This window comes from Alligator sinensis, unplaced genomic scaffold (assembly GCF_000455745.1).
Source record: "Alligator sinensis unplaced genomic scaffold, ASM45574v1 scaffold528_1, whole genome shotgun sequence".
Lineage (NCBI taxonomy): Eukaryota > Metazoa > Chordata > Crocodylia > Alligatoridae > Alligator > Alligator sinensis.
The window spans coordinates 4590699-4603711 of NW_005841846.1; the positions used below are offsets into that span (position 1 = coordinate 4590699).

Here is a 13013-nt window from a genome sequence, read left to right on the forward strand (position 1 = left end):
CTGCTGAATGTCAACACAAACCCAGCTATCTCTGGACTGCTTTCTTACACACTATTTAATTCCCTTATTAGTTCCACAGTCAGGGTTGGCAGGACTTAAATGGAAGTTAATATGATTTTGCAAAATAAAACACAATAAAAACATACCTTACCTTTAACTACCACTAAGGGGCAAAACACAGTGGCCATTGGGGAACGGGGCGGGGGGAACCCGGCACTTTACCGGAAGAAAAGCCAAGTTAGTTTGACCCAGATCTCCAGAGTCTATATAGATCGGGTGCTTCATCATGGCTTTTTGGCACCTTTATCTAATAGCTGATTCAATAAAATAGATAAAAGCACCCAAAAGTCTCACTAAAGCACATGATCTACACAGATGCTGGGCAAGCCAGGTCAAAGTACTGCAGTTCTTCTGCGCATGTGCTGCACTTAGCACAAGGCCACACCAAGCTAAAAAATAAAGTGCCTTTTTGTTTTTTTTCCACATCTGTCAGCAACCAGTGTTGCTAAGATCATATGTTACAAAACTAGAATTGGTCTAAGAAGGGAACATTCATTAAGACCCTATTAGAATGCGCTTGGACACAGTGAAGGCAAATGCTCTACAAGGGCCTATAAAGGATAGAATGGAACAGCACATTCATTGACCACAGATTTGGGTATTAAAAAGGAGCATTTTTAGTAATAGCTAGCATTATCATGCTGCCCACCATGGTGTGTAGTTAGCTAAACAGCCTTAGGGAGGACAGATCAGCATAAAGCTGAAATAATGTTACTGTGAATCAGGCCCCTTTATTATCAGTTCTGGTCACCCAATGTTACAAAAGCCATAAAAGTAATGGAATCTAAATACCCAGCATATTAAGCTATGTAAGGCAATAACTAAACAGGAAGATAAAGAAGAAACTTCTTCCCCTACACAAAATATATATAATACATACATTAGGTCCTGAAAAATGACACTGTAAACTGTAACATGGGTATCGATTTCTTAATTTCTTCCTATTTATATACTGCTGTAGGGATTCAAAACTAAAAGTAAAACTTCTTTTCTAATGCAAGGAAGAAACTATCTGTATATGTATATATTTACGGTACCTCAAACGTAAAAGTGTCCACTTCCTCTCGAATGTCTGCATAGCTCAGTTTACTCCCATCATCACTGGTTGCATTCAAAAGCATGTCAAGGAAAGCTCTCCGCTTTTTTGACCCACGTTGTTCACAGCTGCCATCTAAGTCACATTTACTTTCTTCACAATTGTTTTGCTCACAAGCTTTTTCCTTAATAACCTTATGAAACAAACATATATAGTTCAGGGTTAGAATCCACAGTCTACCAAACTATACTTTCAAAATAAACTTTAGTCCAGATATTTAAAAAGCAACCACATCCATGACTCTATAATATGTATTTCTCAGTGCCAGGAGATGAAAAACATGTATCCCTTAGTCTTTGGTTTCTTTTACTATCTATTGGGTTTGAAGACAATACTGTTGTGAATCATTTAAAATCTAAATGTTTAAGATCTAAATTTTCACAAAAAAGCTGTTTGGGAGCAAAAATAGGCTGGTGCCATAAACAGGAATACCCTTTTCCTTTGTCATCCTTTGCTTCTCAACTGTCAGCACAGGTAAATGTCATTATCAGGCTAATTCACAGAGCAAACCTATGTTGTGATATTGCATCCCAAAAAATACAAACCGACATGCAAAAGATTTCAAATTCCATCAGTGTGATGGTGCATCCAACTATTTTTTCATTTCCACTGAAGTTAGTGTGTTAAAGGGACTTTAACATGCACTACTGAAATTAATGGCTGTTTTGCACTGGATCTCAAAGAGCACAACTGCTGCTCATAAAAGTGAGATGAATCAGGACCCAGGCCTGAAATGGCTCCAATGTTTTGGTCCAAGATGTGGGTGTATACTTTCCAACGCACCCATCTTTGCCACTGCAGTAAATGAAGTCTTAAGTAATAATTCATTTGTATAGAGTGCCCTGAGTCTAAAGAATTAAAAGACTGCAATACTTCAATATTTTAATCACATTTGCATAATGAACTGAATGATAAGCAGGAGAGATTCATAGAGTATTCATAAAGAAATTCTTATCGGCTGTTGGAACACTTTAAGTTTAGAGTTCCTTTTTATGATCCTTACAAACACCCAAAACACACTACACCTCACATGTTTAACATACTCTTCACTCTAACCTAGTAAGCAGTATTTATATTTACTGTCCTTTATTTTCCTCCTCGGATATAGTTCATTATATCCAGTTCACAAAGTTGAGTTGTTTAGAAGTACTTTCTCCATTTCTGTACAACATTAATGTTTTGCAGTCATTCTTTTTATAGCCCCTATATCGGAGTGATCATGCTCTAATTTCCACAAAAAAAGTAAAATTTCATTTTCAATTCCAGCTTCCCGCACACTGCTTCTGGGATACACATAATAATGAGGTACTCTTTCAAAAAGTATAATGAGAAACATACATTTTAGCTACTTTAAAAGGGTGTATGCAGCTTCTGCTTAAGGAAAATGCAATAGCTGTGAAAAGACTGGGACAGAGGCAGCCTGGTAGGCCACCAGAGCAAAGCCAGAGACAGGAGCTAGAGTCCAAGGTAGCCAAAAATCAAGAGAATTCTAGGAGCAGAATCCATGTTACAGGCTGAAGCACGGTTTTATAGTCAGAGACCACATTACCAAATCCAAGGAAGAAACCTAGGAGCAGAGTCCAAATCACCAATTCAATCAGGGTCCTGGGGTCAGGGATTGAGTTACCACAGTTGAGCCAAGTTCCTAAAAGCCAGGGTCCAGAAAGAAACAGAGCTGAGCAGGGTCAGAAGCAAGAAAACCAAAGAGTACTGGATCCAGGGACACTATTTTTTAATTTTTATTTATCAGAAAAGTAACAAACAATTCATCTTGAATTTTACATGTTCCAATTTACTCTTTCCAACCCCCAGTACTCCAGATCAATGTTTTCAAATCTGTCCCTCACTTCCATGTGCTCAGAGAGCCGACTCTACAGTAGTGCGGTGGGGAGGGAGTGGTACTTATCCCCCGGATTTATTTTCCCCGCGGTAGCAGTGGGAAGGGAACAACTTTAAGGCAAATCTCCAATAATTAGATTCCATACCTGGAAAATTGTAACAAATTTATACATTTTCCACATACAGAATCCAATTATCGGAGGGTCATCTTATGTTCAGGGACATCTTAGATTTGAGTAAATAGAGTAGCTACAGTAAAAAATCTTTACCAGTATACCAAATCATAAAACCCATTGTCATAAAACATGTAAAAACATGTAACACGGTATGACAATAAAATGCCTTAAAATCCATAAAATAGGTACTCAACATGCAACAGGTAAAACACTCAAGTCCTAGAAGTTGGGTGTGAATAAAAGAGTCTACTGTCTTTCTCCATTTCTTCACTTCAGTTGTCTCCAAGGTCTTCACGGTCTTGGCTGACATGAAAACATGGTTCATTCAGTCCTAATTGTACTCTCTGTTCCACTTTTTGAACAACAAAACAGCAATGGCAGATGTAAAATCCTTCCTCTCCAACCTCTTCTCTAAATCTTTTTAAACACTTCCAACAATATGGCCCTAAAAGACTCCAGAACCTTATATTAAATTCTACCAACAGTCCATCCTTGCCCAGGTTCTTTCCATTCTTAAAGTCTTAAGGCAGCTTCCCATTTCTTTTAATGTCACCTCTTCCTCCATCCTCCAGGCATCTTCTTCCCCCACCTTCCTTTCCAGTTCACCCAATAACTTGCGAATCCTCCCTTCATTCACCTCACTCTTCTGGTGTAAATCCTCATAAAATCTTCTTGCCGCCTCTAGTATTTCTTCCTACCCTTCCATTTGGGCTCCTCCCTCCTCCTGGGCTGCCTTAATCCCCCCTCTTTCTGACTTAATCCAGGCAGAGAAGTATGGAGACCAGCCCTAATTTCTTTCTGTCTAAGGGGCATGCATTAAAAACATCTTCTCTTGCACCTTGCTTAAAAACCATGCCTCTTCCATCTTGTCTTTCATGGGCCATCCCCTCTCTGTTTCCTTTAAAAGCCACTGCATTCTCTGTTGTAGCTTCTTAAAACCCTCTTCCATCTTACTTGCCTCTTGCCTTCCTGCAAAAATACTCCCCAGCCCTCCTCTTTACCACTGCTCCTGCTTCATTGCTTAGTTTCTTTAAAAGATCGTTTCTCTTTCTGCAGGCATACCCATTAACAATTCAGTCTCTGTACCTCAATACTAACATTGTATTGCAACTAACCATGTATAATTTCTTCCACTTTTACCACCTTAATTGTGGAGCTCCTTATTAGCATTGCCACCCCTGCAGATCTGTTTTCATTGGACCCTGACCAAAATGAGGCACCCCACCTCCAACAGCTTTCGAATTGTCTGTATTCCTCCTCACCTGGAATGCCACTCTTGTGCAGACATCCTATATCCTCTTGCATCTGTGCTAAGGAGGGCTTAGGATTTAAGGGCTTAAATCCACTGTTTTCTATTAGTGCTTTGTTAAAACACTGAACATTTAAGGATGCAACCACCAACATCAAAAGAAGAAATATTCTTTAGTTATACATCTTCCTCAGTATTTATAGCTTGGGAAGTCCATTTCACCCTCCCCCCACTCTCATTCCTTTACCTCAATCAGATTATGAACCTCCTAAATGTCAAGAAAACCCTCAGTCTCTCCACTCCCTTGATGCCCTAGCACCTCCATGGCCCACTCAGGGATAGCACCAAGGAGGACAAGGGGGGAAAGCTGGGCTTCTCTTCCCAATCTCCCTCACATATTTTAGTTTTCTTTGTGTCCCTCTATTTAGATCTTTTCCTTTTGTCAAAAGGCATCCCACCTCTCCTCTTCTTTATCTACTTCCTCTTGCCCCTCATTTACCTCCTCTTCTTATTGCAAATTCCCACTTTCTTCCCTTTTCTCCTACTTCTTGCCCATCATCGCCTCCCCCTGTGCCACTTCTACCACCAATACACCTGTCGTCTCTTTCTCCTCTTCCACATCACTTTTCTGCAGGGTCTTCCATATCACCTCCCTTTTTTTCCCTGCCTCCTCCCCTCTCCTCTTGCCTCTCTTCATATACGGTCTCCTCCAGGGTTTCTTTGTGCTCCTCCCCTAGGGTCCAGACTCTAGTTGCAAAGGACATAGGACATGTTCTAAAAACATGCCTTTCTTCCCCACACAAATTACATTTGCAAGCTGCTTTGCAGTTATTAGCCACCTGGTGCCCCTCCACCCCATACGTGTTACACCTCATGGGTTGTTCAAAACAGATAATGAACCCCCAAGTATAGCCCTAGCGTAATTACCAGTAGAAGGTTCTCCACTAGTAATTACACTACAGCTACCTACCCTCCACTGGTAATTAAACTAGGGAACCTACTCTCTCCTGAGTCTTCATTTAAAATTACTCTTGCCTTGCTCAACGTTGTTCAAACTTATCCCTAATTTTAACACTTTTATCACCTTTTTGGTGCGACATTCCAACCTTGCTTAATATCTTCTGATGTTATTAAATCCAATAACATTCTTAATTACATTCTTAATGTAATTACTCTTTCATGGGCTGCTTCAGCAGACAAGAACGTGATATGTTTGAGCTCTGGGGTATTGCTCATCTCATTATAGGTTTTCCAAAATCAGTCATACCCTTCCTTCAGTGGTGTAGAATGTAAACGTCCACATTCAACGACTTGTAAAATCAATAAAGCTATTTAAATCTTCCGGATGCACTTTGAAAACCTCAAATAAAACATCTGCTTTAAAACCATAGCTGCTCACTTCGCTTTTGTTACTGTAAGAAACCAAAATTACCTTTACCAGTAATGTCTTCCCTCTGTTGCTTTAAACGTTTGCTGCCATCCAAGATTTGCCTGTTGTACTGAGTCCACCATTCACTGAGCTCCACTTCCCCATCACTGCTTCTCATCTACCATGCACCTTTATCTGTATACCACTAGTAAATTTCATCTGCCATCCACTGCTGTCTGCATGCCAATCTCCCACCTCCCCGTCCTCCATCCTCCTTCACCATCTTCCTCTGCCAATGACTCACCAACTCCAATCCACTGTCCAACCCCATACCACTGACCACCTCTGCAGCCCATCTTCCATTGCTATAGTCAGTCACCATCAGTCAAATTAGAATCAAAATGCAGACTCCTCTTGCCCCCATATTACCACAGTAGACCTTCAGAAATAACTGTTGGCTGGGCTCCAATCTGCAGCCACAGCTGGAGTTATATGGACATACTGCTATTCCCAGCAGCCAATGAGGAGGCCTTAACAATGGCCAGCTAGCTCATCAGCCAGGGTGGGGCTGCTTCTGCCAAGTCTAAGCAACTGGGCAATTGCTGCTGCCTGTTAGATCATAATAGCTTGTCAGGGACCCTAACCATTGTTAGTTGTCTGTTAACTGAATCTCCCTAACTCTCATCCCAATTAAAGCAGCTAAAGATGGAATGGTTCTGCTATATTTGTTGCACTATAAAACCATGCAGACAGAACAGTTGCATCATAACATCTTATACTGTCATCCTTTTCTATCTATACAATCGGTACTTCTGTTGTTACAAGAGTGGCAAATGTTTCACTCCAATGTAAAACAACCAGGATGGGCTATTTGTTCTTTCAGAAAACTATTTTATGAAGGTTTCACTCATTGTGTAAATGGGATGCATTTTCCTACAATGGGCATGTCTTCAACTCTATGTCTAGCACTCTAATTTGAAATATTTTCCCCATTAAAGCCTAAAGTGCTTGGATCACTGGAGAATCTCAGTAGCCTCCATATTGCAAGGAATTAAGATGATTTACAGTGTTTTTCTGTTTTGTCTCATCTTTTATCACTAGTCACAAATGAATCCTACTAGTACTAAATTAGTGTCACGCACTGACTAAAGTCTGGGAAATGTAGTATCAAGTCAAAGTATTTCTTTTGTTCTCTCCTCTTTTCCATGTTCTGCTGGAGTCTAAGAATTGGTTGCTGTGTCAAGTATCTTTCTGAGATAGCTGATGTTCCCCATAGTTGTACAACCTACCATCACATTCACAATTTGCAATCCTAGACTACAAATTTTGTTGTTTCATTAGTTATAATATACTTGAAACACAAATAAGAGATTACCTTATCTGTAAAATTGTGAAGGATCCTGAGACTTCTGTTATGTTCCCTTCCTTCTTGAAACATAGCGTATAAAAATTCAGGCCAAAGCCAAGGAGACTTCTGTCTATGATGAATGACATCACTCATCCTAGCAAAACAAAAACATGCTCTTACATTTATTTCTAAAAACAACTTGACAATACTTCCTCAAGAACAGAAGAGTCTCAGTATCTTAGCACCCAGCGTGTGGTGGTGGACGGGTCTTATTCGACCTCAGGGGATGTGGGCAGTGGGGTTCTGCAGGGCTGTTCAACATCTTCATCAGCGACTTGGACAAGGGGGTAAAAAACACCCTGTTCAAATTCACAGATGACACTAAGATGTGGGGAAAAGTGGGAACGCTAGCCACGCTAGGAGGAATAGGCTGCACTCAGACCTGGACAGGTTACAGGGGTGGGTTGATGAGAACAGGATGGGTTTCAACACTGACAGGAACCAGCAGCTTACCTACAGGCTGGGGAACTCCATTCTCGTCAGTGCAGAGGCAGAAAAGGATCTTGAAGTCATTATTGATGCCAAAATGAACATGGGCCGACAGTGTGGGGACACTGTCAGGAAGGCCAACCATACCTTGTCATGCATCCATAGATGCATCTCAAGCAAGTCCAAGGAGGTGATCCTCCCCCTCTATGCGACACTGGTCAGGCCACAGTTAGAGTACTGCGTCCAGTTCTGGATGCCGCACTTCAGGAGGGATGTGGACAACATGGAGAGGGTCCAGAGGAGGGCCACCTGCATGATCAGGGGGCAGCAGGGCAGGCCCTATGAGGAAAGGCTAAAGGACCTGAATCTGTTCAGCCACCACAAAAGAAGGCTGAGGGGGGATCTAGTGGCTGTTTACAAACTAGTCAGGGGGGACCAGCAGGCAATGGGAGAGTCTCTGTTCCCCCGAGCACTACCAGGAATGACAAGAAATAACAGTCACAAGCTGGCAGAGGGTAGATTCAGGCTAGACATCAGGAGGTGCTACTTCACTGTCAGAGCGGCTAGGATCTGGAACCAACTTCCAAGAGAAGTGGTGCTGGCTCCTATCCTGGGGGGCTTTAAAAGCAGGCTGGATGAACACCTTGCCGGGGTCGTTTGACCCCAGTACTCTTTCCTGCCATGGCAGGGGGTCAGACTTGATGATCTGCTCAGGTCCCTAAAGACCCTACCAACTATGAAACTATGGATGGGAGGATGCAATTTGATGTTTCAAAGGGAGTCTTTGTATTTAATCTTTGGGCGATGCTAAGAATCCACTTAATCAGAATCTCAATATCTGTAACTTTTTAAAATCATTTTAAATGCAATCCAAAAATGAGATACATACATGTATCAACTACATATGAACTTGAACTACGTACATACATATCTGTCACAATAAATACAGGGGAGAAGAAAAAGAAAAAAACAGCATGAGCAAAGAGGGAGGCTTAGAAGAGGAAAACAAGCATGAAAAAACTAACATTTTAATTACAGTATCAGCTATTGTATTTGTCCAGTTTTGAAGAGATTTCTTCAATTGGTTCCCCACCCAGCAGGTCCTGCTAGCTGTCATCACATTTCACCAGCTTCCCTGGATGAGGAACTAGATAAACTTCCTAAGGTCAGGCACTTGTAGAAAAAGTTTATCCTCAAGTAGTATCTCTTAAATACCTTAATAGTATTCCCCCCATCATAATTTTTCAAATCAGTTCTTGACAAGTATGTGTATTATGTGGTACTGCATCTCCCTGGCAATTTATTTGTTCTTCCCAATTCAAAATCACATTCAAGAAAGGTATCAGTATTTTTCCAAACCCTTAATTAAATTTCTCTTAGCCACTATGTATTGGAAAGGGAAAATATATCCCCTCAGCATGAAACCTCCTTTGGAAATGTCACTGTCCTCTGTTTGGCTTTGAAATGTAGTCAGCCTTTGTACTCAGGCAAACACTGACAGTCTTGCCACTTTCCTGACTGATCAATATGCCTACCAATTCTAGGGGTAGGTACTTTAATCAAGGTGAGCGGGAAATTTGTGCTCTGTGTAGCCAGTGTTGCAACCTTTCTTCCTTTGGCCCTGTAAATCAGGGACATAGGACATGTGACAACCTATTTCAATACCTGTTAGCTATGAAGTGCAACTGAGTCACAGGTTAGAGTAGCTCACTTTCTGATGCCATCACAAATTTCCTGGGGCCAGCACAGGTTATGGAGGCTCCTCTACTGCATTCTACCTCTGTATATGCACTCCCCCCACTTCGTTTCAACCAATGGGCAACACAGGTTTGAAGCAGTGCAGCGTGGCACACTGTGCTCAGATGAACCACTCTCCTTGCAGAGGCCACAGTAACCTACAAAAACGGATTCTGCTCGTCTAAACTCCCAGGCACTACAGATGGCATTGGCATTCTCAATCCAAAAGTAACAAACTATAAAAAGAGACTTGAAAGTGTTACACTTACTTATAAATAGCACGGACATATTCAGAATCCTTGTTGTTCTGTGCACCAATGTTCTTGCCCATTGCAGTTTCTAGAAAGAGAAATTGACTACGTTCACCAGTTCATTAGGAGGATTACATGAATGTAAATGGCAGTTATTTACAATCTCCGTGGACAGTATTATTTTCTACAAGATAGTCTTTCTTTCTGAAACAGGTCATAGTGTTTCAGTTCTTCTTTCCCTCATTTTAGATTCTCTAGCCCTCTCTTATCCCATGAAGAGGGGGTTCTCATAACACAACTCACTGTCCAGGCAGCTACAAAAAAAAGCAGAACACTTGGATCAAAATAGATGTGGTCAACCTTGATGATATGGCATTTAGTTTAAGAAAATAAGCAGAGCTGGGTTATGTCAACCACCTTGAGAACCTAAACTGTAGCACTGGAACAGCTCCTAATTTATTGCAATTCCCAAGCAATTGTTGAATCATACCTAAGACTTACCACAGATTATATCCAAGGCACACAGTGTGATGTCTAGAAAACAATTAAACGGTTCTTTGTCAACACATTTTTCAAATTTATCTGCCAAAACATTGGCCTGTTCATTCATGACTTCTAGAAAATCATTCAAAATTGTGAAGTGGAAGGTGGGTGTTATCATTTTTCTCCTGGTACGCCACTTATCTCCAGTGCTACAAAGTAAAAAGTGGGAAATTAAGTAGCACAAATTCATTTGACAAAAGAAATTATAACATTTCCAAGTGAATATACACTTTGCAGTATAACAGCAGTTACAGCTGGTAGCGTGATTCTTAATGCTGAACTTTAAAAAGTTGCCAGTAGCTTGAGTAATCTTTGCTGGCCAATATGCACTGATAATTCTAAATGACAGCTCTAATGATCTGTAACATTTCCAAATGTATAACACTTACAAGAAGTGGCAAAGTGGAAGTATCCAGAACTCTAATCCTACATTGCCTACTACAGGTGGTATAAGATGACTACCATAGCTGACACTGAGAAGGCAACTGGGGCAGTAATGGGCAAAAAGAAGTTTAAATAAGAATCCATTGTTAAATATTGAGGTTCCAAGCACAGCCTTGCCCAGACTGGAGGGCCATTTAAAAAGTTTTGGTGAGCTGTTGAGGGCTGCACCCATAAAATCTTTCAGAAGATATTTAACAAATTATACATTTAAAAAAAATCATACACTAAAAATCAAATATCTACTATAACATATTTTAATTTTATTTTTAAAAAATAATTTTGTCCTGATTTATGGTTTTGATTAGTGTATACAGGGGTGACTGAAAAATAGTTCAAAATGAACTCTTACTCTTGTATACCATGGGGGAAGGGCAGGGAGGGTCGGGGGTATGTGTGGAGTGTGGGGAGGTGGGGGGTGGGGCTGTAAGGTGTGTATGGTATGAGCAGAGGTGTGTGTACGTGTGTGGGGGGGACTGTCTGCATGCTAGGAGCCAGCTGGGGGTGAAGGGAGAGTGCAAATGGGACATGTGCAGAAGAGCTCGCCCAAGTGATGCAGGTGCAGTCCATATCCTTCCTATCTGGCCTGCAGATGCCCTTGCAAAGCTCCACACAGGGCACAGCCCTGCCCGCTCCTGCCCAGGGCAGCCTGCACTGCATTCCCACTTGTCCCCAAGTCAGGACCCTGGCCAGAGTGCACAGTGCTGCTGCTGCAGCTGCCCAGGTACTGCTTGGCTCCCCCCGCCTCCCGCAGCCCCTCCTCCTGCCCCTGCTGCACTGCTCTGGGCAGCAAGTAACATGGGAAAGCAGCAGCAGCCATAGGGATGTGTACTGAGCACCACAAACCCAGCTAGGCAGGGGTGAAGCTGCTGCCAGTAGACTCCCTCCCCAGCTTGAGGGGCTCCAGCTCCTGAGTGGAGGCTTGGAGTTGGAGCTGGAGCCTCGCAATCTGAGGCAGAAGCTGCCCAGCTACATCTTCCTCCTCACCTGACTGGGCATGTGGTGGTTAGCACACATCCCCATGGCTGCCGCTGCTTCCCAGCACTACCTCTGACTAGAACAGTGCAGCAGGGGCAGGAGGAGGAAGAGGAGCTGCTGGAGGCAGGGGAAGTTAAGCAGTACTTGGGCAGCTGCAGTTGTACTGGAAGGACCCACTGAAAAACAGTGCACACTGGTGGGGGCTGGGGCCATCAGCAGGAGCACAGCACAGGCTGCCCCAGACAGGAGCGGGCAGGGTTTGGCCCCTTGCACAGCACGGCAGTGGCAGTCACAGGCCAGATCTAATCAGTTAGCTAGCCAAATCCGGCCCATGGGTCGTATTTTGCCCACACCTGGCCTACCCCATCTTCACTCATAATAACCCTCATGTTTCCCTTACTTAGAAAAGTGAAGGATAGGAAAAATTATAATGCAACAGAGGCCTGATTATTACATGACTACTGAGTGGTACTCAGAAAAGAAAACTTGAATGCTGTGAATCTGGGAAGGAGCTGGCCAAGCACCTGGCTCTGAGTTTCCTCTCCTGGGCTGGGTGCCCCATTCAGACCTGTCTGCATGCAGAAAGAGCAAACAAGCAATGTCTTCTATTATGCTGAGAGCAACAACTGCCACCTAATGGGGTAGGGTGAAAATTCATTACCAGGAAGCCTCCAAAAGCTCCTGAACCTCCTTCTATATTTTTAGAACAGTGGTGCTCAACCTTTTGACCCGGGCCAAATGAGTGGTGTGGGACCCCTCTGCAGGCTAGATTGGGCCCTGGGACCAAGCACCACCAACTCCCATCCCCCTGCCCCCTATGCCAAGGCTAGGTCCCAAGGGGCCTGACACTATCCCCTCCCATCCCTTGCATGCCAGGTTTGGTTCCTGGGGATCTGGAGCCACCCCCTACTGCCCCCTGTGTGCTAGATTGCATCCTGGGAGCCCGGCACTACCCCCTTCAAACTTCACCTGCAACAAAATTAGGCCCTGGGGCCTGGCACCACCCCCATTTAGCCCTTGGCACTGGGATTAGGTGCCTGATTTAGTGTGCAGGGCCAAGGGCTTCCCATGGGCCCAGAGATTTGACAGCAGAGAATCAGTATCACCACTCCCCATCACCAAATTTCTAGACCTGTGGGGCACTGTGGGCCCAATTTGGCCTGAGGGCCAGAGGTTGAACACCCCTGTTTTAAAACTTTCATGCTGAATGTTCTTTTAAAACCTAATCCTCAGTGTTCTGAGGAGTTCAGCACTACTGGGAGATCATGCTCAAGTGATCCAGCCTCCGTTTAGATTTATCCTGAACTTCTAAACAGAAAGAAAAAATAAATATGGGAAAATTGGCAATGAAGTGAAAAATATTTGAAATAGCATGTTCTATCATTAGATTTGTACTCTCCCTATCAGAGGGCTTCAGGGAAATAAACTGAAGGGAAA

The 13013-nt window shown here is 42.9% G+C and overlaps 1 protein-coding gene across 1 annotated transcript in view; it reads right to left on the minus strand.

Moving 5' to 3' along the window:
- The window catches only part of LOC102369346 (cytochrome P450 4V2-like), a 92433-nt gene that overhangs the window by 21948 nt on the left and 57472 nt on the right, over window positions 1–13013 (minus strand). Inside the window, exons 5-8 of the mRNA XM_014521488.2 lie at window positions 10116–10306; window positions 9633–9702; window positions 7165–7291; window positions 1098–1289 (exon numbers count right to left, since the gene is read on the minus strand). Coding sequence (XP_014376974.1) covers window positions 1098–1289; window positions 7165–7291; window positions 9633–9702; window positions 10116–10306 — 580 coding nt within the window. The remainder of the gene's footprint in view (window positions 1–1097; window positions 1290–7164; window positions 7292–9632; window positions 9703–10115; window positions 10307–13013) is intronic.